General features: G+C 38.4%; 1 protein-coding gene across 1 annotated transcript; it reads right to left on the reverse strand.

The window, feature by feature from the left end:
• Nucleotides 1-4,068: 4,068 nt before the first annotated feature.
• On the reverse strand, nt 4,069-20,979 carry LOC108606833 (tyrosine-protein phosphatase 10D). The gene is made up of 11 exons (XM_017997318.1): nt 20,912-20,979; nt 19,505-19,777; nt 12,259-12,505; nt 11,604-11,891; nt 10,045-10,723; nt 9,536-9,993; nt 9,040-9,471; nt 6,634-8,750; nt 6,316-6,574; nt 5,463-5,591; nt 4,069-4,178 (listed from the first exon to the last, which is right to left on the reverse strand). Exons 2-11 carry the CDS (start codon nt 19,598-19,600, stop codon nt 4,147-4,149), a joined length of 4,737 nt encoding a protein of 1,578 aa, XP_017852807.1. The 5' UTR covers nt 19,601-19,777; nt 20,912-20,979; the 3' UTR covers nt 4,069-4,146.
• Nucleotides 20,980-24,180: the final 3,201 nt, after the last annotated feature.

Genomic DNA, 24,180 nt, shown 5'->3' on the forward strand with positions numbered 1-24,180 from the left:
AGCATTTCCCCTCTGCTTTGCTTGCATTCAGCTTTGGCCATTTGCTTTTTGCAGCTTTTTATCTATTTGCATATTTTTATCTATGATTTACTGCTAGCAAACACACGCACCTGGTTCAGTCAAGACAACAACCAGCAACTGCATTCGTTAAAATGAAACGCGTTCAATTTAGAGCATCACGCACAATCAATTTCCTTAACATTTATCTTAAGCTTTAATAATTAATAAATAATTGATTTTTCTGTGTTTATATTACAGCTAATAATTTCAATACTTTGGGCATCGCTTTGCTTTCAACCATGAATGGACCAATTCACACACATGCTGCATAGTTTCAAGATTTAGTAGCAGCATTGGCATTGGAACTGCCATTAATGACTAGCGCTGATTTAATACAAGCAACTCACTGGTATGTATAATTAATTTATATATATATATATATATATATATGTTTACAGCATCAGTACAAAGCAGCGTCAAATGAATCAAATCAATTGTTTAATATAAAGAGCAGAAGCTTTACAATGGCTTAAGGCGATGCTGGGCTATATTATTGCAAAGCGCAATATGCTCATTTGCTATTCAAAGGACAGCATAAATTGCAAGGACTTACCCGAACTGTTGCCGATTGCTAATTTAGCTGCAAATTTATATTTATTATAAACACATTGCATGCATTTTGAGCTGCTACTCTATATTTAGCCTACTAAATTAAACAGCACATGTTTTTTATACTCCTGGCCAGCAATTCGAGTGAACTACCAGAATATGCAGTATTGGATGTATTTGTAGCTCGCCTCCAAGTATCGCGCCAGCAACCATCCAAGTATCAACAGCAATTGCAATTGGCTCAACATTCTATTTTATGTATTTCTAGGAACAGCCACCCGAGTCGATTAAGTCATCTAACGAATGCTGCTGCTTTCATTTAAAAAACGCACAAACATGTTAAATAAATCTATTTATTTATGTAAAAAAAAAACCTATTTGTTGTTTTCTTTGTACCTCCTGCTGCTCAGTTAACCCTCCAATTCCGAAATGACATGCATTTTAATTTAAAATACAAACTGCATTTATTTCTTTAGCTGTGTGCAAGCATTTTTTAGGAAGGTCCTTCGCAGGATCAGCACCATGTCGATAGATGCTCCAGAGCAAAGACTACATACTGGCCAAAGTGCATCCAAATCCGAACACATTTAAGCGAGCTTCTTTAAATTAAAAATTAAGCAAAAAACAAGTTTGCGGCTTTGGTTTTTTGCTCATAACTTGTCCAATAGCCAACTGTTTGTGCAACTGTTTACTGTTTTACGCTCGTCTTGATGCTAGAAACAAATTTGCATCATTACATTTTGGATTCTACAACGCCGAGTCATCGCACAACAGTCAGGAGAAGATTAAAACGACACCACCCTCAAGACCTGCTGGCTCGGGTCTTGACCTAATGATCTCATATCCGCTTATATCCTAGGCACTAATATCCTCAATTTATATTCAGTTTATATCTATTATGTTTGTTCATAACTATTCCTTTGTTATTATTATTATTATTCTGATTTGTTTAAGTTGCCCAATTAGGTAACAGTGCACATATCCTTGATATAATTTCTTAAATAAAAAAAAAAAAAAAAAAAAAAAAAAAAAAATGAATTTTGTCAAAAAATCGAATCTCTTGGATTTTCCAAATTTTAATGCAGTTCGATAGAGTTCTGTGCTGCGGGTGTGGCATATCAAAAATTTTGAAAATCCGCCAGGATACGGCCTAGTTATGGCTATTTTCACTTTTGCATTAGCCCGCGCAAAGCAAGTCCGAAAGTGTTGCATACTTTTAGTTGCAGAGTAACAATGTGTCTGTGCTTTTGGTTACTGTCTCGGCTCACGGTTTGTGTCACGGCTATGAAAATAGTCCAGTTGCCTTCTGATGATTTCTGTGCGCCTGGTGCTCCAGAAAACTGAAAGCGACTCGTAAAATCGCTTGCAAATTTACAACATCAAAAGACCGACAACAACAACAAGAAAATAACAGCCAGCATGTCCTGCAGAGATTTAACCATAATTGCATCAAATGTGGACGGATTTGAATGCGCTTTGGACAGTTGACCAGTCCGTGCTCTTGAGCATCATTTCCCTTCATCCTAATCCTGATCCTGCAAAGAAACTCGGAGAAATACCATACCAACAACAGCCGCTTAATACACGCAATGTTTCAGCGCGAAAGTATGCAACACTTTTTGCATTGCAAGAATTTTGCAAAAACGTTGCATACCACGAAGGGCAGCCAAGCACTGGCAATCCCCTAGAGAAAAGTGGCCATATCTCGGCAGGATCAAGTTGCATTTGCAAAATTTCCGGTTCCGGGCACTCACAAGACGAAACTCTATCGTCCTGCATCAAAAAAATATGGGGTCATCATATTGTCCATCAACTTGGAAAATTTTCGCCTCAGGGCGCGAGGAAAGTTGCCAGAAACACAAAATCCTTGTTTTCTCCGAAACTACAAGGACTATCTGGATAGTCCTTTCAAAAAGGAATCGTTTGGCATCAATTTCGTCCTGATCCTCGCAAGGATTCGGGAGATATAGCCGTTTTTCTGTATACAAAAAAAGCTGTTTTACTCCGCTCCTGTAAGGACTTTCGTCCTTTGAATGATATATTCTGAAAGCTCTCAAGGAGCACTACCTGGACACCAAAGGACATGCTTGTAGTCCTTGTAGTTTCCGAGAAAAAGGATTTTGTGTTTTTGGGCCACATTTTGCGACTAACCCCCTGTAAATTTTTTCAGGAAATTTTTTTGTGCAATCCTGACAATCCTGGTATGCAGTTCGATAGATGCGATGCCTAGGATCACGATAGTGCATGTCCTTTTTGGATCAGAAGGATAACGGAGGATCTGGAGCTAAAAAACGAGCGTTTTGCATGGAAATTTTCCATACAAAATGTAAACAAAAAAAGACTTAAGCAACGAACTTGCTCAACATTTTTTTGTACAATCCTGGATATCCTGGTATGCAGTTCGATAGATTCGATGCTCAGGAGCTCGAAAATGCATGTCCTTTTTGGATCGAAAGGATAACGAAGGAGCTGGAGCTAAAAAGCAACTGAAAATACCCAAAAAATCCCAATAAAAGCGAAATTTTGTATTTTTTATTACATTGTTGTTTATTAAATTTTGTCTATTTTGTGTTGCACTCTTTTGTTTTCTTATTTATGCTTATTGCTATTGACAAAACCATAATAAATGCTAGGGTACATATGAACTATATAAATGAAATGTGTGTTGTTGGTTGTTGATATTGCGATATTGTTGTTGTTGTTGTTGCCTTAGTTAATCATATAAAGATTGCACAATTAAACAAATTACAATGAATTGATCATATGGCAAAATGTTGTTATCTAAAAGTTCTTTAACTTAGCCCCTATAACTATATATATATAAATATATAAACTATATAAAACTGTACAAAAGTGGGGACTAAAATTAACTAAAGCAGCGTAACAACAATAATAAGCTACTGCAGGCAAAAACAAAAGTATAAGTAATAATAATAATGCAGACTAAACTTGACTAATGCGTACAGCTAAAAACATAATACAATTATAATGAACAATAATACAGTTATTGGTCAGATACAGATTTAAAACAAATGTGTATATATATAGACTAAAAAAAAATGTATCTAAGCTAAATATACAATCAAAGAGCAATAGCGATTTGCATTAGGAATATGTGGTGTATAGTATACAAAAAGAGAATAATATAGCTAATTAAAAACGATAAGTATAGGCTTAAAATTACGCTCTGTTTGTTTTGGTCTAATTGGCGGCATTTTGACGGCGCCACATTAACAAGGCTCTATGGCAAATTAGTATTACGAAAAAATGTATATAAATGAAAGGACTTTCAACAGTTTGTTTGTGGGCAGCACCGCTTAATGCCAATGGGTAGACAAATCACATCCAGCACATCACAGGCAGATTTTTTTTGTTTTGTTTTTCGTTTGTTAAAATGTATATAAAAAAAGGCTACAAGCTAGCATATATATATTATATAGACTATAGACTAAATGTGTGTATAAATATCAGCAACGTTGCTCTCTCTCTCTCTCGCTCTCACTCGCTGTGTGTCCGTCACTCTCTCTCCTGGCTGGATCAGATGCCTGTTTCAGCAATGCCCTCGTCATCTGTTAAAAAATAAGTTTGATAAAATGTTAATAATGTTAATAAACAAGCAGCTAAGGCATAAAAAAAAATTGCATAGAATAACAAGCCGCATGCCAAGCAGTAAATTAATAATTTAATTGTTGCTAGTAGCGCACACAAATACACTGGACTACAAGGTTATTGTTACTTGTGTGTGTGTGTGAGTATATGCGCTTGTGTGTGTGTGTGTGCATGTGTGCGTAAGCTATATACAATTTATTAAGTTTAGTTAAGCAAAAGTTAGTTGAAGCCCAACACCAAAGACTTTGCTTGCTGTTGTTTTATTTTTTTTTTGTTAAGAGAGCTGCGCGCATTTGTTGCTGCTGCTGCTGTTGGTTGGTTGTTGTTGCTGTTTGTTGTTGTTGTTTATGGTACAAACCTAAAAGCGGACTCTTATCAATACCATCACCATCCTCATCCTCAGTGTCAGTGTCTGGGTCAGTGCTAGTGCAAATGTTTGTTTGCTGTTGTTGTTGTTGTTCATGATGATGATGTTGTTGTTGTTGTTGTAATTGTTGTGACTGTTGCTGCTGCATTTGCTCCTGACTGCTGTTGCTGCTGCTACTGCTGCTGCTGGCTGTGGATAATGTTGCTGTTGTTTCATTATTCAAAGGCTGCTGATCATCATCAACATCTTCATCTTCCTCGTCCTCCTGCTCTTCTGCCAGCTGCTGCTGCTGCTGCTGCTCCTCGTCCGCCTGCAGCTCACGCTCTAGCTGCTCTGCCAGCGCTAAGGAGGCGCGCAGGGGCTGCTTGTTGCCATTGGCCAACATTTCCTTGTTGCGCTCTAAGCAAATGTTATTCACTGAGAGTTTAAGCAGTTTAATTTTTTTTTTAATTTTGAGCAAGTTGAGCAGTGTGTGTGTGTGTGTGTATGTGTGAGTGTTATTAGATGGATTTACATGATGTGTGTGTGTGTGTGTGTGAAAAAAGAAAAGAAAATCATTTAATTATATAAAATTATTTGGTTAGTTACGAATTAAATAACACAACAAAAAATTGTTTCAATTTTATAAAAAGTCCTTCGCCAATTATACAAATCCAATTATTTATATTTAAATTAAATACCACAACTCTTTTGCTTCATTGTTGTTGTTGTTGTTGTTGTAATTCTTTTGTTTGTGTGTGTAGGCAGCTTTTACTACAGCGTTAGTTCACAAAAAGAAATTTTGTTTATATTTTGTTTATATATGTAAATGCGCTAATTGAACGCTGAGCTAGTGTAAATATTTGATATATTCATTTCCATTATGTATGCAACTCACCTTCGTAGCCATCGTTCTGATGCAGCTCACGTGAATCAGCCAGCAGATGCTCCTTACCCTCCAGCACCGCCTGCAAACATTGATGGATGCACACATATTGCTGCTCCGTTTGCACCATGAAGACGCGCTCTAAACAAGAATAAATAAATAAATTAACATAACGTATATAACAAAAATATAGCATAGAAGCAGATATATAGTATACTATAGATATTGATATATAGATATATACTATAAATAGAACTAATACTAATAACAATATGTATTACTTAAAAGAATTAAAAAAATAAATATAGAAATATAGCAGAGCAATTAAAACATTGAATAATAATAATTAAAACAAAAATAAATCAACAAAATAGCATAGAATACAAATGTAAACACAATAAGCTAGTGAGATTCCAATATAAATTATTAAATGCAACAAATTTTACGTTAAAAAATTAATAATATGATAATGAAAATATTAAAAAAGTCAATATGCTAACCAAATAAAGCAAAAGAGTTAGTAAAGACTACATAAATTATAGTATTAAAACAAAAAAATATGAAACTTAAGTAGAGTAAAGCTAAATTTAACACAAAAGCGTAAATATTAAAGCAAAATTTAACACAGCAAATTATTTTAGATATACAAAATTAGTTGTAAACTAGTTGCTAACATTTAAAATACAATTTAGCATTAACTTAGCTGATGTTAGCATAGAAATATTTATAAAGCTGCTAAATCTTAAATGTTCAATCAACTTGCTTAGGCTCTATAAATGAACATTAATTTATAAACAATTGTGTTAGCCAGAAAATGGAATAAGACTATAGCTTAGTTAGTTTGATTGCATAGCTTTTGTCGTACCCTTGCGCATGGCAAAGACAATGCCAAAGACATCGACGTAGTCAGACTTTTTGATGTGCTGCAGCAGACGATCCAGAGCAATGAAAGTGCCGGAGCGTCCAACGCCGGCGCTGCAGTGAACAATGATGGGACGCATATCGGTGCCGATGACGTCACGAAAGGCGCGCACAAAGCGCACCAGAGACTGTGGCGGATCTGGCACACCAAAGTCCGGCCAAGTGGTGAAATGAAAGTGACGCATAATGCGCGATTCGCAGTTCTGGAAAAAGCAAGAAACAAATGAGTAAAGAGTTGGTGCTTGAGACCGACGCTGCTTACGCGCGAGACCATAAACTCGGAAATGGACCAGTCGTGGAAATGCGTATCCGTAATGAGCTGCACCTTGATGTCGCCATAGAAAATGGGCACGCGATCAATGGGCCAGTACTGATCGCACTTTTCGCGCCCCTTCTCGATGCAGCGCGTCAGCATGACAATGGCACGGGAATTGCTCTCCCAGCACATGCGCCAGAACTCCTCGCGCGTGGAGTGCAGCGGTCCCTGCGTGACGATGAACTCACGCGGCGAATTGTGGCCAGGCATGTAGTTGGCATTGATGTAGTCGCTGCCATCGTCATCGTCCACAGGCTGCAGCTTGAAGCGCGAATGATCGTAGGGCAGAATGTTGGTGAAGCGATTCTTGGGACGATTGCAGGGCAGATCGGCAAAGCTGCAGGCCTGATCGCGGCCCACATGCTTGAGCTGCTCGAACTCCTCGCTAAAGCGAAAGTCCGAGTCGGCGGACATGAGGCGAAAGTGCTCCGAAAAGTCCTTCACATGTATGGGACGATTGGGCGCAATGAAGCCATCGGGCAGCGTGGTGAGCTCATCCTGCATGCAGGCAAGTTTATTGCTGGCGCGGCGCAGGCGCTGACAGCGCTGGCGATACAAGTAGACAAGCAATCCAATGGCAAACAGCAAAATGCAGCTGAACAGACTGAGCGCTAGCCAGAAGCCATCGTTGCGATCGGTGGTAATGGGCTCGCTGTAGACGGTGTCCGTAAATTTGTCCTCATCGGTAAAGGCGCGCACCTTGACGCGATAAGTGGTGGCGGACTTAAGTGGACCATTGCAGTAGCCGCTGCGTGGCAGCTCACAGTTGGCGCTGCCTATAATGTAATCCTCAACGCCATTGCGCGTGCTATTCACAAAAGGATTGTACGGCTCGCTGGCCTGGTAGGGCAACCACACGGTGTACGACTGCACATCTCGCCAGCTGGGCATCTCCAGTCCGCTGGCGTTCTTGCCCACATTTTCGGCCACAATGATGGCATAGTAGCGCACCAGTCCATGCGCATTGCTGAAGTAGTTCTGCTTGTAGCGTATGTGTATGGTGAAGCTGCTCCTGGCCACAATGATGGGCATAACGTTTGAGGGCGGCGTTGGCGGCGCCAGTATGGGCATTGTTTGCCTGTACTCGCGCTCAGCGCCATAGCCCAGTCCAGCTGCCGACTTGGCCTGCAGCCGAAAGATGTAAGTGTTGCCCGGCACCAGATTAACGATGCGCGCATCGCTGGCATTTGCGGGCAGCTCGTAGCTGCTGCTGTCCGCAGCATCGGCAACATTGTGGCATTCAATGCGCATGTGCTCAATGGGTCCATGCTGCTCCGCCGCCGCCAGCTGCCACTTGAAGCTTATTTCCGCCGGCTGCACATCGCTGGGCTGAAACTCCTCCACGCGTCCAGGCGCTGCTGGCAGCGTTTGGTAGCTTATCGATATGGGCGCACTGCTGCGCATCAGCGTGTTGCCGCCAGCGCGCGTGGATACAGTAAACGTGTAGTTCGTATATGGCTGCAGTTGCGCCAGCTTAATGCTCGTCTCGCTTGTCGCCTGCTGCAGCAGCTCCTCGCCCTGCAAATACTGCAGCTCAAAGTCCGTATACTCGCCAGCGGGCGCAGTCCAATGCAATGTAATTTCGCGCGCGCTCAGCTCTGTCGCCTGCAGCTCTTTGATGGCCAGCGGATGCAGCCTATACAAACGCTGTATGGGCAAACTGGCAACGCCGCCGCTTACAGTCCACACTGTTATATTGTACAGCCGTCCAGGTGTCAATCCTGTAAAGCTCAACTTGCGCTCCGTATCATTCGCCAGCTTCTCCTTGTCCTTGATGAGCGCATCGCCCAGCGAGAAGCGATAAATATCAAAGCGCGTGCTCGAACTGGGCGTGGGCGTATAGCTCAGCGTGATGCTGTTGTTTGGCTCCTGCTCCGCCTGCTGTTGCTCCTCATTGGCATTGGCTATGAACACATCCGACTGTATTAGCGGCATGGTGCGTGTCGACAGATGCGTAATGCCCGAGCGTATGCCATTGGAGCTCGCCTGCACCTCGAACTTGTACTGACGTCCTGGCGACAGCTTCTCAATGGGCACGCGCACGCTCAAGGCGGCGGAGGAGGCTGCAAGTAAGCGCAAGAATTAGCATTTAATATTCAAATTAAGTCTGAATTAGCAGCAGCAATTGTTTATACATAACTAACAATGTTTAAATTGTATAAATTGCTTTGACTTTGACTCTTGCTAAACAGTTCTAATGCACAATTAATTAATTTTATAGTAATTTTAACATTTCAGTGAACAAAAATTCAAAATTTTCATACATTTTTAAATGTTTTGTAAACAATTTTCATTTTTTACTTCAATTGCTGCTGCTAATCCAAACCAATTTTACTTCATTTGCCCACTCACGCTTCTCCTCTTTAAGGGACACATTTTTATATTCGACTTGCTGACTGGCGTCAGTGGGCCACCACTTGATCGTATAGTAATCCACATGTCCCACTGGCTTGGGCCACTCGAGTGTCAAATTACGCGAATCCACCAGCGGCACCACATTGGACACGGGCTGTGGCGGCATCGTAACATTCAGTTCCAGCGGCGCTGGACTCTCCACACCAAAGCTCACAGTGTTGACCTGCACCAGATAACGCTCGCCATAGTGCATGTCCTTGATGTGTGCGCTGGGCTCATGCACGTTGGGCAGACGCTGCCAGGGCGAGAGGGCAGTGCGATAACGCACGGCGTATTCACTGTAGTCGCTATCCACAGGTGGCTGCCATTGCAGCAGCACGAGATTTGTGTTGATGGTGCGCAGCGTAAGATTCAGCGGTGGCTTGGGAACTGTTGAGCGAAACAAATGGAATTTAATATGATGTGGATGTGGGCGTGGCTGTGATAAACCTACAGACAGCTTGGAAATAAGCATGCGGCTCGCTGCGTATGTCGTGGCTGATGGCATAGACCTTGATCTCGTAGCCCGCACCCGGATGCAAATACTTAATGGTGATGCTTGTCTGATTGGTGCTTATGGTGCGCTCCTCGTGCGTTCCGTTGCGCTGGTAGTGCACCTCGTATCGCTGCTGCTTGGAGTTGACATCGCTGCGCCAGCTGATGTTCAATCCTTGCTGTATGCTATGCAGCTGTTGTATGATGGGCGCGGCGGGTCGCGTATCCCGTAGCAGGCTGCTCGGATCGGAGCTGCTGCCATTGGACAGCGCTTGCACATCGATGCGATAACGACGTCCTGGCAGCAATGCCTCCAGCTTAAACTCTGTTTTGTCTGTCTTTACAGTTTGCACTGGACGCGAGTTGCTTGCCTCCGCCTCCGCCGCCTCCTCCTCTGCTGCGTGCTCCTCATAGTAACTGCAATTTAAACTTTAGTTAGCTGCTCACTGTTTACTTTTGCACACTTACCTTATTCTATAGCCATCCTGCTTGCTGTTCTCCGCTGGATCCCAGCTCAGGTGCACCACATTGTTGCGATCGTCGAGATAGCCACGCAGACTGCGCACCTCTCTGGGACGCAGCGTAATCTTTCCATTCGTTGGCCAGCTGTTGACATTATCGGAAATAGTTTTGACCACCACTTCGTAGGTTTTGCCCGCCTCCAGCACTTCGGGATAGTCGAAGTAGACGCTGTTCGTTTCCGTTTCGGTGCGCGGCACAGTAAACACGCGACGCGTGGACAGCAGCGAGACCTGAAAACTGTCGTACTCACTGTACGTGCGCGGCGGTTCCCAGCGCACGCGAAACGAACTCGTCGTCGTAAACTTGGCATCGAAGCTCACATTGAGCGGTCGCTCCGGCACCGTCAGATAGCGCGCTGTAGTCGGAATCGACGTCTCATCCTCGGACACTGTCTGCACGGATATGTTGTAGGCACGTCCGGGCACCAGACCCTTGAAGGCCGCCTGCGCCGGTCCCGGCGGTTCGCCCTCGCGCTCCACATAGAGCACACTATCGATGGCATCGTCGGGAGTTATGGACACCTTGTAGTGCGTATAGATGCCCGCCGGATACGGTGGCTGCCACAGCACCAGCAGCGTCGTCTCGTTGCGAAACCAAACGATGAACTTGCCCGGCGTATTCGGCTCTGTATTGAGGTAGGTAGTTGGTATTGGATTGGTCGGTATTGGTGGAGATTTGGTAAATAAATATCTAAGCTATGGATAACTGAAAAAGGTGTGGCGCTAGATTGGGATAGCAGCTCGTTGCTTGTAGCACATTTAGTTAGTTAGAGGTTAAAGGTTAAGCACCCAAAATAGACTTGCAAAGAATGGAGAGTTTCCGAAAGAGAATCGACGAATTACTATTTTAGTTATCGATTGATTTTAGTTTTCCAAGTTTCTTTTCTTCTTTCGGACTAACAAGTAATGCTCTAAAATTCTTTGCAATTCTTTGGTTATACACACAAATAAATAAAGACGCAGCACGCCCCATCACAGTGTTAAACAACTATATGAAACTTGGGACCAATTAATACTAAAAACGACAATTAAATATTAATTTTTGGTTATGTTTAGTAGGTTGGTTACCACTGTGCAAGCGTTGTTAATATTCCAAACAAAATAAAGCACATTTTTTATTAGCACAAAAGGAGAACTTAGAACACAATTGAGTAGAAGAAGAAGATGTAGAGAGAAGAAGCTTAAGTTTACCTTGTAAGTATAAATTATCCAAATTGTCAGACAGCTGCTTTAGTGTGTGTGTGAATGTGAGTCAGAAATATTTCGAAAAGGAGTGTGGTAAGAAAGAAAGAGGAAAACAGAGAGAATGAGAATGTCGCAGGAGTTAGAGAACAGACCGAACACCAAGATGAGTAAGCAAACAGATATAAATATATATAGATGTATATAGAGAGACGGAGAGATAAATAGCAAGTTATCATTAGTGGGTGCGGGGGGAGTTCTAGAAATTGCAACGTCTGTTGGGACTGCGTGTAACGTCGCCGCCGGCCGCTCGTCGTGACTTACTTGTGGTAAAATTGCGACTCGTATACGCCAGAGATTCTTTATTCTGATATATAGTATAGGCCTGCACCTGATACGTGCCCCCCGGCGTCAGCTCCTTGGCCGACAACTGCAGCGTATCGTTGCCCATCAGCGTATAGCTGCGATTGAATTCACTGTGCGGCGGCTCTGTCAGTCCCAAGATGCGTATCTTGAAGCCCGAGTAATTACCCTGCCCGGGTGGACGCCATGTGATGTTGGCGCTCTTGCTCGAACGCAGCTGTACATTCAGATTATCCGGCGGATCAGGAGCTAGAAAGATCATATTTAGTTATCATATGCAGCAGAGAAAATTATTGAATGCAAACGACTTTGACATACACGTTGGCTAACAGAAAACAAATAAAATTTTGATAAGTAATTAATTCAAAAAAAACTTTTGAATTTGTAAAAAAAGTATTTAAACAAAGTTAAAGTTGGAAAATCAGTTTTTTTTTATCATAACTTGATACACTTTTGTTTAAGTATTAAAATAGTTTTCAGTTTTTAATATGCTATTTTTATGCTATAAGCAGCTTTTCTAACAAACAGTTGACACAACTTGTGCATACCCTTTTCGCACATATCGTCAAACAAAGTGTATACCAAACTAGAAATTGCATTCTGATCTTCAACTCACCCGTTGTTATATTCACCGTCCACGTGAGCAGCTCCCGATGCGTAGAATTCGTATAGTATAACCAAAAGTTATATTCGCTGCCAGGCAGGACTCGGGACAATTGTATATCCTGACCCAATTCGCTGGCCGGAATTGTCGTATTGGGCTCCGGATAGCCATAGGGCGGACTGTAGTCGATGCGGTAAAACGCATTATCGTTGCTGCTCACATTCGGCACATTGATGACCAAATCGGCGCCAGCAGCGAACTATAAAATAGACAGACAAAGAGATATGCGAGATTGAGATGTAGAAATATTTATAAATTGAAAAGTTGCAGTTGATTGTTGGTTGCTTATAAATTGATAAATGGTTTCACGTATTTCGTTATATATTTTGAAATCTACACACACATAGATACTAATGCATGCATGCATGCAAAGCTATCAACAATAGTTGGCTGGCAATGCCAAAGTTGACTCATCAAAAAAATCACGGGCATAGCCCATTCTCTTGCCTCTCCCGATCTCTCTTGGGCGCACACACAGCGTGTGATGATTGCATCTTGTGCTCAAGCTTCACATATATATAAAACATCTGTATATGCAATTATGATAATGACAATAAGCATATACACACACACACACACAGATAAATTTATATACATACTTATGTATAACAATTTCCTGTCTGCAACTTTAATATTCGTTTTTCATTGGCACACACTTGTTAAACTTTCAGTTTAAATTTTTTATATATTTTATTTTTATATTGGCAGTGTAGGCAAAACATTTTCATAGTTATAAGTTAAGCCAATAAGTAATAAATTGCATATTTTTTGCTGCTGCTGCTATTTATATGACCATGACTGTAGCTTATTATTTCTATCAAAGATCTAACTTTAAATTTTGTTTTCTCTGCCTCATCGTCTCAGCTCCTGCCCATTAACTTTATACCAATTGCCTAACTTCTCCATGGACTACAACAATTCTAATTGTTTGATCATAGAAATTCACAAAGATTTCCATTGTGTATCCGTTTGTCTTAAAAATTAACATTAACTGCGTGCAGTCGAAATAAATTTCAAAATAGACTCATAAACAATTAATTAAAATGTTATTAACAAAATGCGATAAGCAAAGTTCTCTATTATGCATATTAAAATTGTTTGGCAGTCTGAGTTGTTAATTTAATTTATGCAAAGCAGCTACGAAATGGGGGAAAGAAACAAAAGCAAAAGCGATTAGAAATGGAAAAAACTGTAGGCGCGTGATATTAATAAATTAGCTACTAAAAGTCATAGATTCATAATTTTATAGCTACAGCAGCAGCAGCAGCTTCAAGTTAGGGAATAGTAAACAATAAGCCGCAGTCCAAAAATAAATTATAGACTCACAACAATTGATTTTGTTGTTGTTATATATAAGTTATAATTAAGTTGAATGATGGATTCATTAGCATGCAATAGCTTAAATATTATTTGCTATGCATTTGAGTTTAAATTGTTGTTTTTTTTTTGTTGCATGTGACATGCAACAAACAATGGGTTAAAGCGGAAGTGCCATTGGAATTTTTGAAGCAAAATTGTTCATGACATTAAATATTGCTTCCCAGCCCAGCTCAGCCAGTCGAGTCGAGAGCGCAGCGGCCCAAGGAGCTTGCAATTTATGAATGAAATGTTAGTTAACATTAAATGCTAATTCAAAACTGTTACTGTTAAGCTAACATTGCTAACATCAAGTTCAAATAGAATTTTGTGCATGTTCATTCTATTATTATTATAAATTGTAAACCCATTAGCTACTCCATTTATTGTAATCGTAGCCCATTGTCAATATAAGTAGAATGCGCTTAGCATTGAGCATTTGAAATATTATGCGCATATTTGTGTTTTGTGTATGGAAAATGTAAATAAAAATCATTGAAGATAATGCCCATTGTGTATATAATTTCACTATTTACAATTTGCAAAAGCCATTAGCAATAATAGCGTCTAACGCAGTTATAAATTGTTTATTAATTTGCAATGGCATGCGAAAAATCAAAATAAATAGCCATAGCACAAGATAAACAAATCTTAAGCCAAGTACGATATTGTTTCGATATTGGAAAGTCTATTTAAAAATATGAAATATTCACGACAAGTGTGTGGGCGCCGCTTTATTATTATTAAGCTATTTTTAAAAGCCACTTGCAATTGACATTGTACAAAATAAATAAAAACCAAATACAAATTGTTTATCAGTTTTCAGTCTCTCTGCTGTGTGTGCCTTTCACTTTATGCGAAAGTTTTTGTGGGTGCACGCAGCAATCAGCTTGTGTCCATCAGTCTGTCTGTCTGTCCGTCCGTTCGTCTGACTGTCAAGTCTGCGCCCAAACGCCGCCACTCGCATTAATCGAATCAATGACAACCGGGCCAATGGCCTTGTGTGCTCATTATAAATGCAATTTGTCGCCCGTATGACAATTGCAGTTGCAATTAGTTTGATCTACAAAAAAAATATAAACGTAACCCAAAGCCGAGGTCATGCCCCCTACACTCCAAACTATACGCTCTCTATCTCGCTCTCCGCCCGTTAGTTAAGCCAATGCCAGTTAATGATAATATTTTCTCTTTAAACTGCAAATTGTTCATCATCATCAGCAGCAGCTAAATAACAAAAAATTAAAAAAAAAAAAAAAACATTCCATGACGCGTTCATTTTCGTCTCGTACTTTAATTTGTAGTAAATTACAAAAGCAAACAAAACATAAAACATTTCAACTGCAAGCATATCATTTGGCTTAAAGAAAAAAAATAAAACCAAATTTCAACTTGAAAAAAACTTACGTTGAGCTGGCAAAAATATAATTTTTGAAAAAGTAAAAATAAATGTACAAATTGCAGTTTATACGCTACGCTGGTCCATAAATCTTGTTGCTTTTGTTTAATATATATTATTTGTATAATTAATTTTAAATTATTGCTTTTATAAAATGATGGCATGAGTTCAATATTTCTAGCTTGAGCTTTAAGCAGAAATTCGCATTTTAGTTGCTTTATATTTTTAAATAATATACAACTTAAATTTTAAATTATGTTTATAATAAATTTGCAACAAAATTTGTTTACAAAAACTGACATTTCCACTTTAGCTAATATTCGAAGTAAGCAGAAGTTTGTAAAATTCATAAATCTTAGAAATTAGCAACTGAAAACTTTTAACAATTTTCATTGAATTTTTATTGATTAACATTATCAAATTAAATTTCAAATTAAATAAAGTGGAGAACCCTAAAGCGTTTACACTACTCAAAAGTTAGTGTATATATATTTACATAGATCGTATCATATATAGATCTTAGCGTCAGCGTCAGGTGCGCGCACCAAAGTGTAAACGTTTGCAACGCGTGGTGGGGGGGAGCGGTCAGGGGGGTAGCGTGCGACAGTACGCCGGTTCGTTGTATGTTGATTTATATATCGTTGTTGTTGTTGTTTTTTTTGCTAATTATTTATATGGCAGCCACTAAAACCAGTTAGGTAGGTGAGACAACGAAATTTGTTGCTGTACACAAATTTTTGTTTAGCCTTTTTGTATATTTTTTTTTATAAGCGGCATTCAATAAACAAATTGTGACGCCTTGTGTTAAATTTGTAAAATATTTGCAATTGAATTTGCCGCACAGCAAATTCGTTTAGCTTGAGTTTTCTTTTTCGACTTGGCCCAGTTATTTGAGTTTTATTTTTTTTTTTTTGCAAGTTGTAAATGGCCGTCGCAATTAACATTAATTAATGCGCAGAGAGCTGCTGCAACATTTTTTTTAGGCAGTCATTAGCCCCCCCAGATATTAGTATATATATATAGTTTTCATAATCGCCGATAGTCGCGCTATACATTGCAATTATATAAACTTGGGCAATCCATAAGCGATCGCCACGTGTCGCTGAAACTGAAGCTGCGTTGCCAATTAAACAATTAGTGGTTGAGCATTTAACTGAGGCTCAAATTGGCTGCCACAATAACACAAAAACCTTATTTAGGCCTTGTGCATTTAATTTATAATATATGTAAAGCGTTTATATTTAAGTAGAGTAGAGCAAATGCATTAAGCGCTGAGCTGAGCTTCATTTTAAGAATGAACGAAGCGCTCTTTAAATGGAGTGTGTAGTATTTTTAAGACACGATAGTTCGCATAGCTATAGCTTAACGTTATACGATTATTATATTAAATTTTTAAATGGCATATTTAAGTATTTTTAGCATTGTAGGACTCAAAAAATGCACAATTGCATTGCATATATCGATACTATCGATAAATTTGTATAAGTAGCAGAACAAATAGCGCTTACAATTTTATGCATATGAAGTTGAAGAGAAAACAAGTTCAACTAAAAGCTAATTTTAGTTTAACTTTAAATATTTTGCAAAAAAGAGTGCAAATGAAATAGTTTAAACTAGAATTTGTTTAAAGCTGTGCTCATTTTTTTAACAAACTTTTAGAAATTTTTGTTGCTGATAAAAAAAATTGTGCTTGACGGCTTTGAACATCAGTTAGCGTTTAAAGCAACTGCTTCCGGGTTGTCATCCCCGGTAAAGCTAATAAATATTCAACAAATGATACAAGTGTGTGTGTGTGTGTAAAGTCAGTGGCCTCATGGACATGTAGCATATGTCTTTTTAGTATCAATGGCTGGGAGCTGGGAGCTGGGACTGACAGCCCTAGACCTAAAAACAATTTCTGTTATTTACACTATTTTACAGCAGCACTCGCCATGGGCTTGACAGCAGGCAAATAATTTGCCGCTAAACGTTGCTGCTATTTTAAGAAAAACGAGTAAAGAAAGAAAAACAACAGACAGACTCCAGAGACTCAGCTGCTGGGTGGGTGAAGCTACTGTAAGAAAATGAGTCGAAGTCGAAGTCGAAGTCGTTGTATGCACAGTTGAAAATACTTAAAAGACAGCTACGTATAAGTGTATTACTCTTTTATATACAAACAGCGCACTTAAACGCCCCAGCCACGCCCACAATCGATTAGCATCAGTTGCATTTTATTTATAACTCTCTATGCATCTTGCGCAGGCATAAACAAATAAATATTTCTCTAGACTGCATTGCAATTAACTTTACGATATTAAACAGAACACCAACAACAACAACATGAAATAAAAAAACAAGCAACAGAGCAACAAATGTAAAGATAAAAAAAACGAAAATCTGCTGCCTCGACTTTGATTTTTACGTTTAATTACTTCAAAATTAGAGCGTCAGAACTTTAGTTGAGCTAAGTCGACTTTGAAATACGCTACAAAGCAAATAATGAAAATAAAATTTAATAATTGTGTAATAATACATATGTAAATTTAAATGCTTTAGCTTAGTTTACTTTATATTTATTTGTGAATATTGTATGCAGCTCTTAAATGAATTTAAGCAGCTAATACAATTTTATTAATTACATTAATTGAATTTAAGCTTCCAGCAATTAACAAATCTATAAATAAAATTATACAATGAATTTAATGCATGCGCTTTAACAAATAAAATGTGCCCACCCTCATGCTGGGAGGGAGGGGGAGGGCTGGACGTAGGCATTTAATTTCTAGGGGCGTAGCAGTGAGCATTTAAATGATGAGCTTGCATTTTTATTGGAACGCACTCGAGACACGACAAATTGAATGAAAGAGAAGAATACAAATTAGAGAAAGGGAAAGGGCAAAGCGGCAGAGGCGTCGCATCGGCTCGTTGTGATCTCCATAATTTCATAATTTCTAATTGAATTTTATTATGGAACGCATCGATCAATGAATATAGTAATATGTATATGTGAAACGTTTACACGCGATCGAATCGAAGTAAAACTGATGTCATTGCTTTAAGTGTAGCCCGCATGTTTGTGCAACGTGTGGCAAGTTGTATCTGCGTGTTTTTAGCCAAAAGTTGAGATAAGCCAAGGCAAAACAGTAGTTGAAGCATTAATGTTGCAGTCAAGGCAAGAGTTTCAATATATATACATATATATAAAAATACTTGTTGTAATTGCTGGTCTTGGCACGTGAGCGAGACCAACATAGACTTAAACTGTCTGTCTGTCTATCAGTCCAACGACCGCATTCCGTTTAAAGTTTAATTGCAGACACAGATACAAAAGCTATAAAATAGTTTTAATCATATTATCTAGCTACATCAAAGAATTATATACAAAATTCTGAGCCGCTTACGTTTTCATTTAATAACAAAACAAAAGTCAAAACTATTTTTAAGGCTGCCTTGTGTTAGCAACAATATTTTGTTAATTTATGTAACATTTTTAGCGCTATTTCTATTCTTCAGCTACTTTGTATGCATCAAAGCTTTTGCATTTATTAATTATGTAAACATTTGTTGTTTTTTTTTGTTTACAAATGTTATTCATGTTCCAGCTAATTAAATATATTATAATAATCACCATAAAGTTTAGCTTTTTACATAACTAGCGTAGCGGCGCTCACTTTTTAATTTTATTTTTAAAATAAAAAGTTGTAGCGCTACAAAAAAAGAAAAATTCCCCAATTATTTGCTACAACCTTCATAAATTTAAATACGTTTAAATTTTACGAGCTTAGCGACAGTTGTAGTGGCAATAAAAATAAATATATGTATATTGTATATATTTCAATATTGTAGTATTTGTGAAGTTAGAACGATGAGTAATTGTTTATTTAATGAAGCAGAAATCCTATGGGGTTACTAATTTTTAAATGAGTAGAAAAACCATATATCATTAGCTAAAGTATTTATTTAAATAAATGAGCACGCTATTAAACAAAGCCAAAAACTACGTTATTTGCGAATATTTATTTTATAATAAACAAAAATCTGCATTGCAATATATAGGAGTTATATATGCATATTTAAAATTGAATTAAAATTCAAGCTTAAGCACACTGTGCGTACTTGAAATTTAAATTTCGACTGACTCAACTGCATATTTGTTTAGCTTGAAAACAAATAACTTAAATATAATAACTGTCACTGTTGTTAATATTTATCACATTCCTTTTGCTTTATGCCAAAGCATTTTTAGAGGCTCGACTCAGCAATGCAAGATAAAAAATATAGTAGTATGTGTGTGTGTGTGTAGATAAGGCAGAAATATTTGCACTAATTGCGGCAGACGAATGTGACAACGAAACAGTTAAAATAATAACAATAAAAATGTACAACTAATTATGCATGTGTATGTGTGTGTGTGTGTGTGTATGCATGACAATGCATTTGCATTGTTATTGTTAATTTCTTACTCACCTGTGGCCACCACAAAATTGTCAAAATGTTGAAAACAAACTGCGTTAGTTGCTTTAGCGGCATTTGTTGTTGTCGTTGCTGTTGTCTGTTCCTCATTTTTGTTGGTACAGTAAAAACCCAGACGAGTTTATTGTCGTTGCTTTGTTTTTGTTGTTGTTGTTTTCGGCTACTATTATGACATTGTTTTGCACCAAAAAAAAAAAAAAAAAATACAAAGGCACTGGCTAAATGCGTAGCACACACTCACTAAATTAATATTGCACTAATACACAGCTGTAAACAGAAACAAGAACAAAAATCAAGAAACAAATTTACTGACATGTGCTTTGATTAATTGTTGAGAGTAAAAATAAAAGATGCGCGCTGCGCATTGATGCAAAACGCAGCAGCGACGACAAATACAAAACGCGTTATGCCTTTGAAAATGCATTATAACGGGCGCTGAGCGCAAATGAGCGAGAGAGCGAGCGCGCAGCTGAGCCGATGTGAGAAGCAACAGGCAAGCGAAAGCGTTGCAGCGACGCTGACGCTGACGCCAACGCTAACGCTGTCACTGCAGGTAGAAAGCAAACGAAATAAATGAGAAAAAAAAAGACATGATGGTGCAAGCCAGCTTAGGTACGTGTGTAAAAATGTCGCTGTTGTATGCGTGTGCGTATGCGTATGCGCATGTGTGTGTGTGTGTGTAGTAAATGCGTTTTTGTTATTGTCTGCTGTATTGTGAGAGAGCGTTTGTAATAACGGCGCTTTTACAACTGAAGCAGTTGTTGCTTGTTACGCTTCTCCTACTTCTTCTTCTACTGCTGCTGCTGTTATTGCTATTGCTTGCTGTTTGCCATTACATCACAATTATTAAACAATTGTTTTGGTTTTGTGCGTTGTTAGCAATTCTTCATTTTTAATTGTAATTATTATTAATGCTAATTTCAACAGCAACAAGTTGAAAACATAAATACGCCCTTTACGCACACACACACACACAAACACTTGCACAGCGCGGCGGCGCAACAGCGACGCGACGTCATCGCTGCTGCTGCCCACAGACAAAAAAAAAACAACAACGCACACACATGTACAACTTTTATATACGAAAATTCACTTGTAATTGTTGTTGCTGCTGCCGACTGCATTAATTAAATAAACTAGTCACGTTTTGCTTTTTGATGCTTTTAGTACAAAATTTTGTTGTACGTCAATTTGTATATGTATTTGTTGTTTTTCTCACTTCTTTTTTGGCTGGGAATTTTCGGTGAAATTTTACTGTATACCCGTTGTCAGTCACTTTGCAAATTTTTGTTAATCACAGATAAATAGCAACAATTGCAATTAATAGCCAATAAAAAGAACAAATTGTTGCTTCAATAGTTGAGTTCAGCATAAAAACATAAAAAAAATGACACTACACACCGCTCTGCTTGTTGTTATAAATCATTTACGCCTATGCAGCACGCGCATCATTCACTTGCTTCTTTTTCTTTAAACAAAATAAAAATAAATAAAAAATAACTCGTCACGACGACGATCCGATGCTCGAGTTGTGGCTCGCTCGATTGATCGAACATATATCGAACAACGATAGATACGTTGTGTGCGAGTTGTGCTCAAGCATTAACATAACAACTAAATGTTAGGCTGCTGTAACAGTAACAGCGACATCTAGCGTTATGTATGCGCAATAAAATGCACGCGCTAGTTGTACAAATTCAAATTGAAGTTCAAAATGAAAGCAAACAAAATGTGTGTGCAAGAAATTTGTTTAAATGCAAGCGCATGCGATTAAAAATAAACTGGAATGTAAGCTGTGCTATAGTTAAGCAAGCTTTTATTGGCTTAAGCGCAAGCAAAAATAAAACAAAACAAGCGCAGACTTATTCGTGAATGGGTGGAGTGTAAACACACGAAGCTAGACGAGAACATTTTTCTAAGCGCATCGCTGCCATTGGCCAGCGCATAGTTGTTATTTTTTCTATGCTTTATTCTTTTTGTCAAACAAGGCGGAGCCCCCGGTGTGAGCCACAAAGTAGGCCAGGCCATAAACACTTTAAAGCCAGTAACGAAAATCTAAAAGCACAAAATGAAAATCATAACAATGATAGTTCTTAAGAATTTTTGGCAGCGCCTTGCTAAATATCTAAGTGGAAGTCTAAATGAAGCGGACGAGGACACATGTCCTGCAATGGAAGATGATGCAGTTGAGGAAAGCAGCTCAAGTCTGGGTCTTGTAAATGCAATGGCAGCAGCTGAAATGCCAGACTATGTGCAATATATGAAACAGGATCGCTATTCGGAATTAAAAAAGAAACAGGACTTGCATGCCATTACCTTTTTGCTCTGCATACTGCTAATTCATGCAATTTTCACATTGATTTGCGAAATTCAAAATATTCGACGTCTGCGTCGCTGATTCAGAAGCGCTAAATAAATAACAAATGTTGCAAGTATTAAAACACATTTGTGCGTTTTTTTTAGACAGACAAACAAACATACAATTTATATAGACAGTTAAATTTGCAACACAAGTGTTGCCACAAAACTCAAGACGCTAAATTGACTGACAAGTCCCCAAACTTGAAAATCTCTGCGGCGCCTTTGCTGACAATTTGGCAACATGTGTGGCAGCCACATTACACTTATTCAATTCAGTAGCAGCCCACACACTCCCCCTCTCTTCTCTAACTGCGCTTTGTCACCTGCGTTTGCTTTTTTTTGTTGTTGTCTATCTAACAATTGTCAACAAAGCCGCACGTAAAGCGATTACAAACTGCGTGAGTGCATCAAGCTGTCTATAAAGCTCTTACACATGTGTATATGTGTGTATACATGTGTGTGTGTATGTGTTAGTGTGTGTGTTTTGGTTTCATGAACGGATATTTGGCAAATCCGCCGACAGCAGCACTTAAGCTGCTCAAGCATTTTCTATTCATTCTATGCTAGATGTGTGTGTATGTGTGTGTGTCTATGTGTGTGTATATGTGTGTGTAAACTATAGCTATAGCTTAAATAAATTGACTAGAAATTTAACTAAAATTGCTACACTTTGATTTAAAATTAGCTCAAAATTAAGCAGCTGCTCAAATTTATGCGCGATTTAGTTTTTGTTTAATTGTTATAAACATTTATTTAATTTTTAATGCATTTATTAATGTATTAATTAATACATATTTCATATATTATTATCAATTAATTTAATATCTGCTAAGCTTATTTAATTTAATTGAAAATATTGTGCGTATGCATTAGTTCAATTAAAAAACAAAAGTCGTAAGCGATAACGATCGCTCAGCAACAATTGAAATATATAATGTACTAATAAATGAATATTTTAGCAAAATTTAATTATTATTAACAATTATTTATATGTTTGCTAAGCTGTTAATTGAAAATATTGAGCCAGCAATTTATAAGCAACAACTGAACTATATAATGCACTAATTATAAATATGTCAGCAAATTTAATTATTATTAACAATTAATTTAATGTTTGCTAAACTGTTAATTGAATGCATTAGTTTAATTCAAAAGCAAACGACGTAAGCGAAAATAATCGCTTAGCCAGCAAACAACTAAAACATATAATGTACTAACCAATGAATATTTTAGCAAATTGAATTGTTTTTAACAATTAATTTAATGTTTGCGAAGCTTTTAATTGAAAATATTGAGCGTATGCATTAGTTTAATTAAAAAACAAAGCGAACACAATCGCTCAGCAGGCAACAACTGAAATATGTACATCTAAATAATAAAAAAAAAGTCTATAAAACAAAAAAATCAAATGCAAAACGCAAAGCTCGGAGCGTTGATTGTGCTTGATGGATGGCTAAACAGAGCTGACAGCCTGGGAGAGAGTGAGCGAAAGAGAGAGCGCGAGCTGAGCAGAGTGAGAAGGCGCGTGGCAATAATCACGAGCTGGAGAGGGGGGAGGGGGCAAGTTTTTTAAAAAATAGAAATTGAAGCGACAGCATTGGCGGCACATTGCAATTTACATGCAAACAAACAAATAAGCCAGAGCAAGCAACGAACCAACCAACCAACCACCCACTCAAACACCCAGCCACCCACCCACCCATGAGAGAGCTTGAATGTCTGCTTGCTTGCTTTGTTTCCTTCTCGCTGGCTCTGACTGCTGACGGCTGCTGCAAGTCTCCCCCCCTTGTAGCAACGCCTCTGCTTGCTCGTTGAACATTTCAATCAACGCTCGAGTGAAAAAAATAAAGGCAAGGATAATGGCACTGGCTAAAGTGAGCACTACTCATGCTTATGGGCTTTGGCAGAGGGGGTGGCAGGCTGGCTGCCGCTGCGGTCTGCAATTGTTGTGGGTGGGTGGGTGGCTGGGCTGGGTGGGCAGCGTCTAAGCGGAAATAGATGCGCAACTTAAAAGTGGCACAAATTGTGTGTGTGGCTGACAGTCGAACAGACAAACATTTCACGCTCACATGTGTGTGTGTGTGTGAGAGAGAGTGTATGTGTGTGTGTAGATCCACAACAGATCGAGCAAAGTTAGCTTTAAATGCAATTATAACAACATGAATTGAATATTTAATACAACTTTTTGAAGTGTAAACTTTAGCGCCATACTAAATTAATTTATAATAAAAGCTAAACACTTAATAATATGGTTTAAATTGTTGGCTTTTAGCATAAAATTTAGCTAATGTTTTGCTTGTTTCATTTTT

This window comes from Drosophila busckii, chromosome X (assembly GCF_011750605.1).
Source record: "Drosophila busckii strain San Diego stock center, stock number 13000-0081.31 chromosome X, ASM1175060v1, whole genome shotgun sequence".
NCBI lineage: Eukaryota > Metazoa > Arthropoda > Insecta > Diptera > Drosophilidae > Drosophila > Drosophila busckii.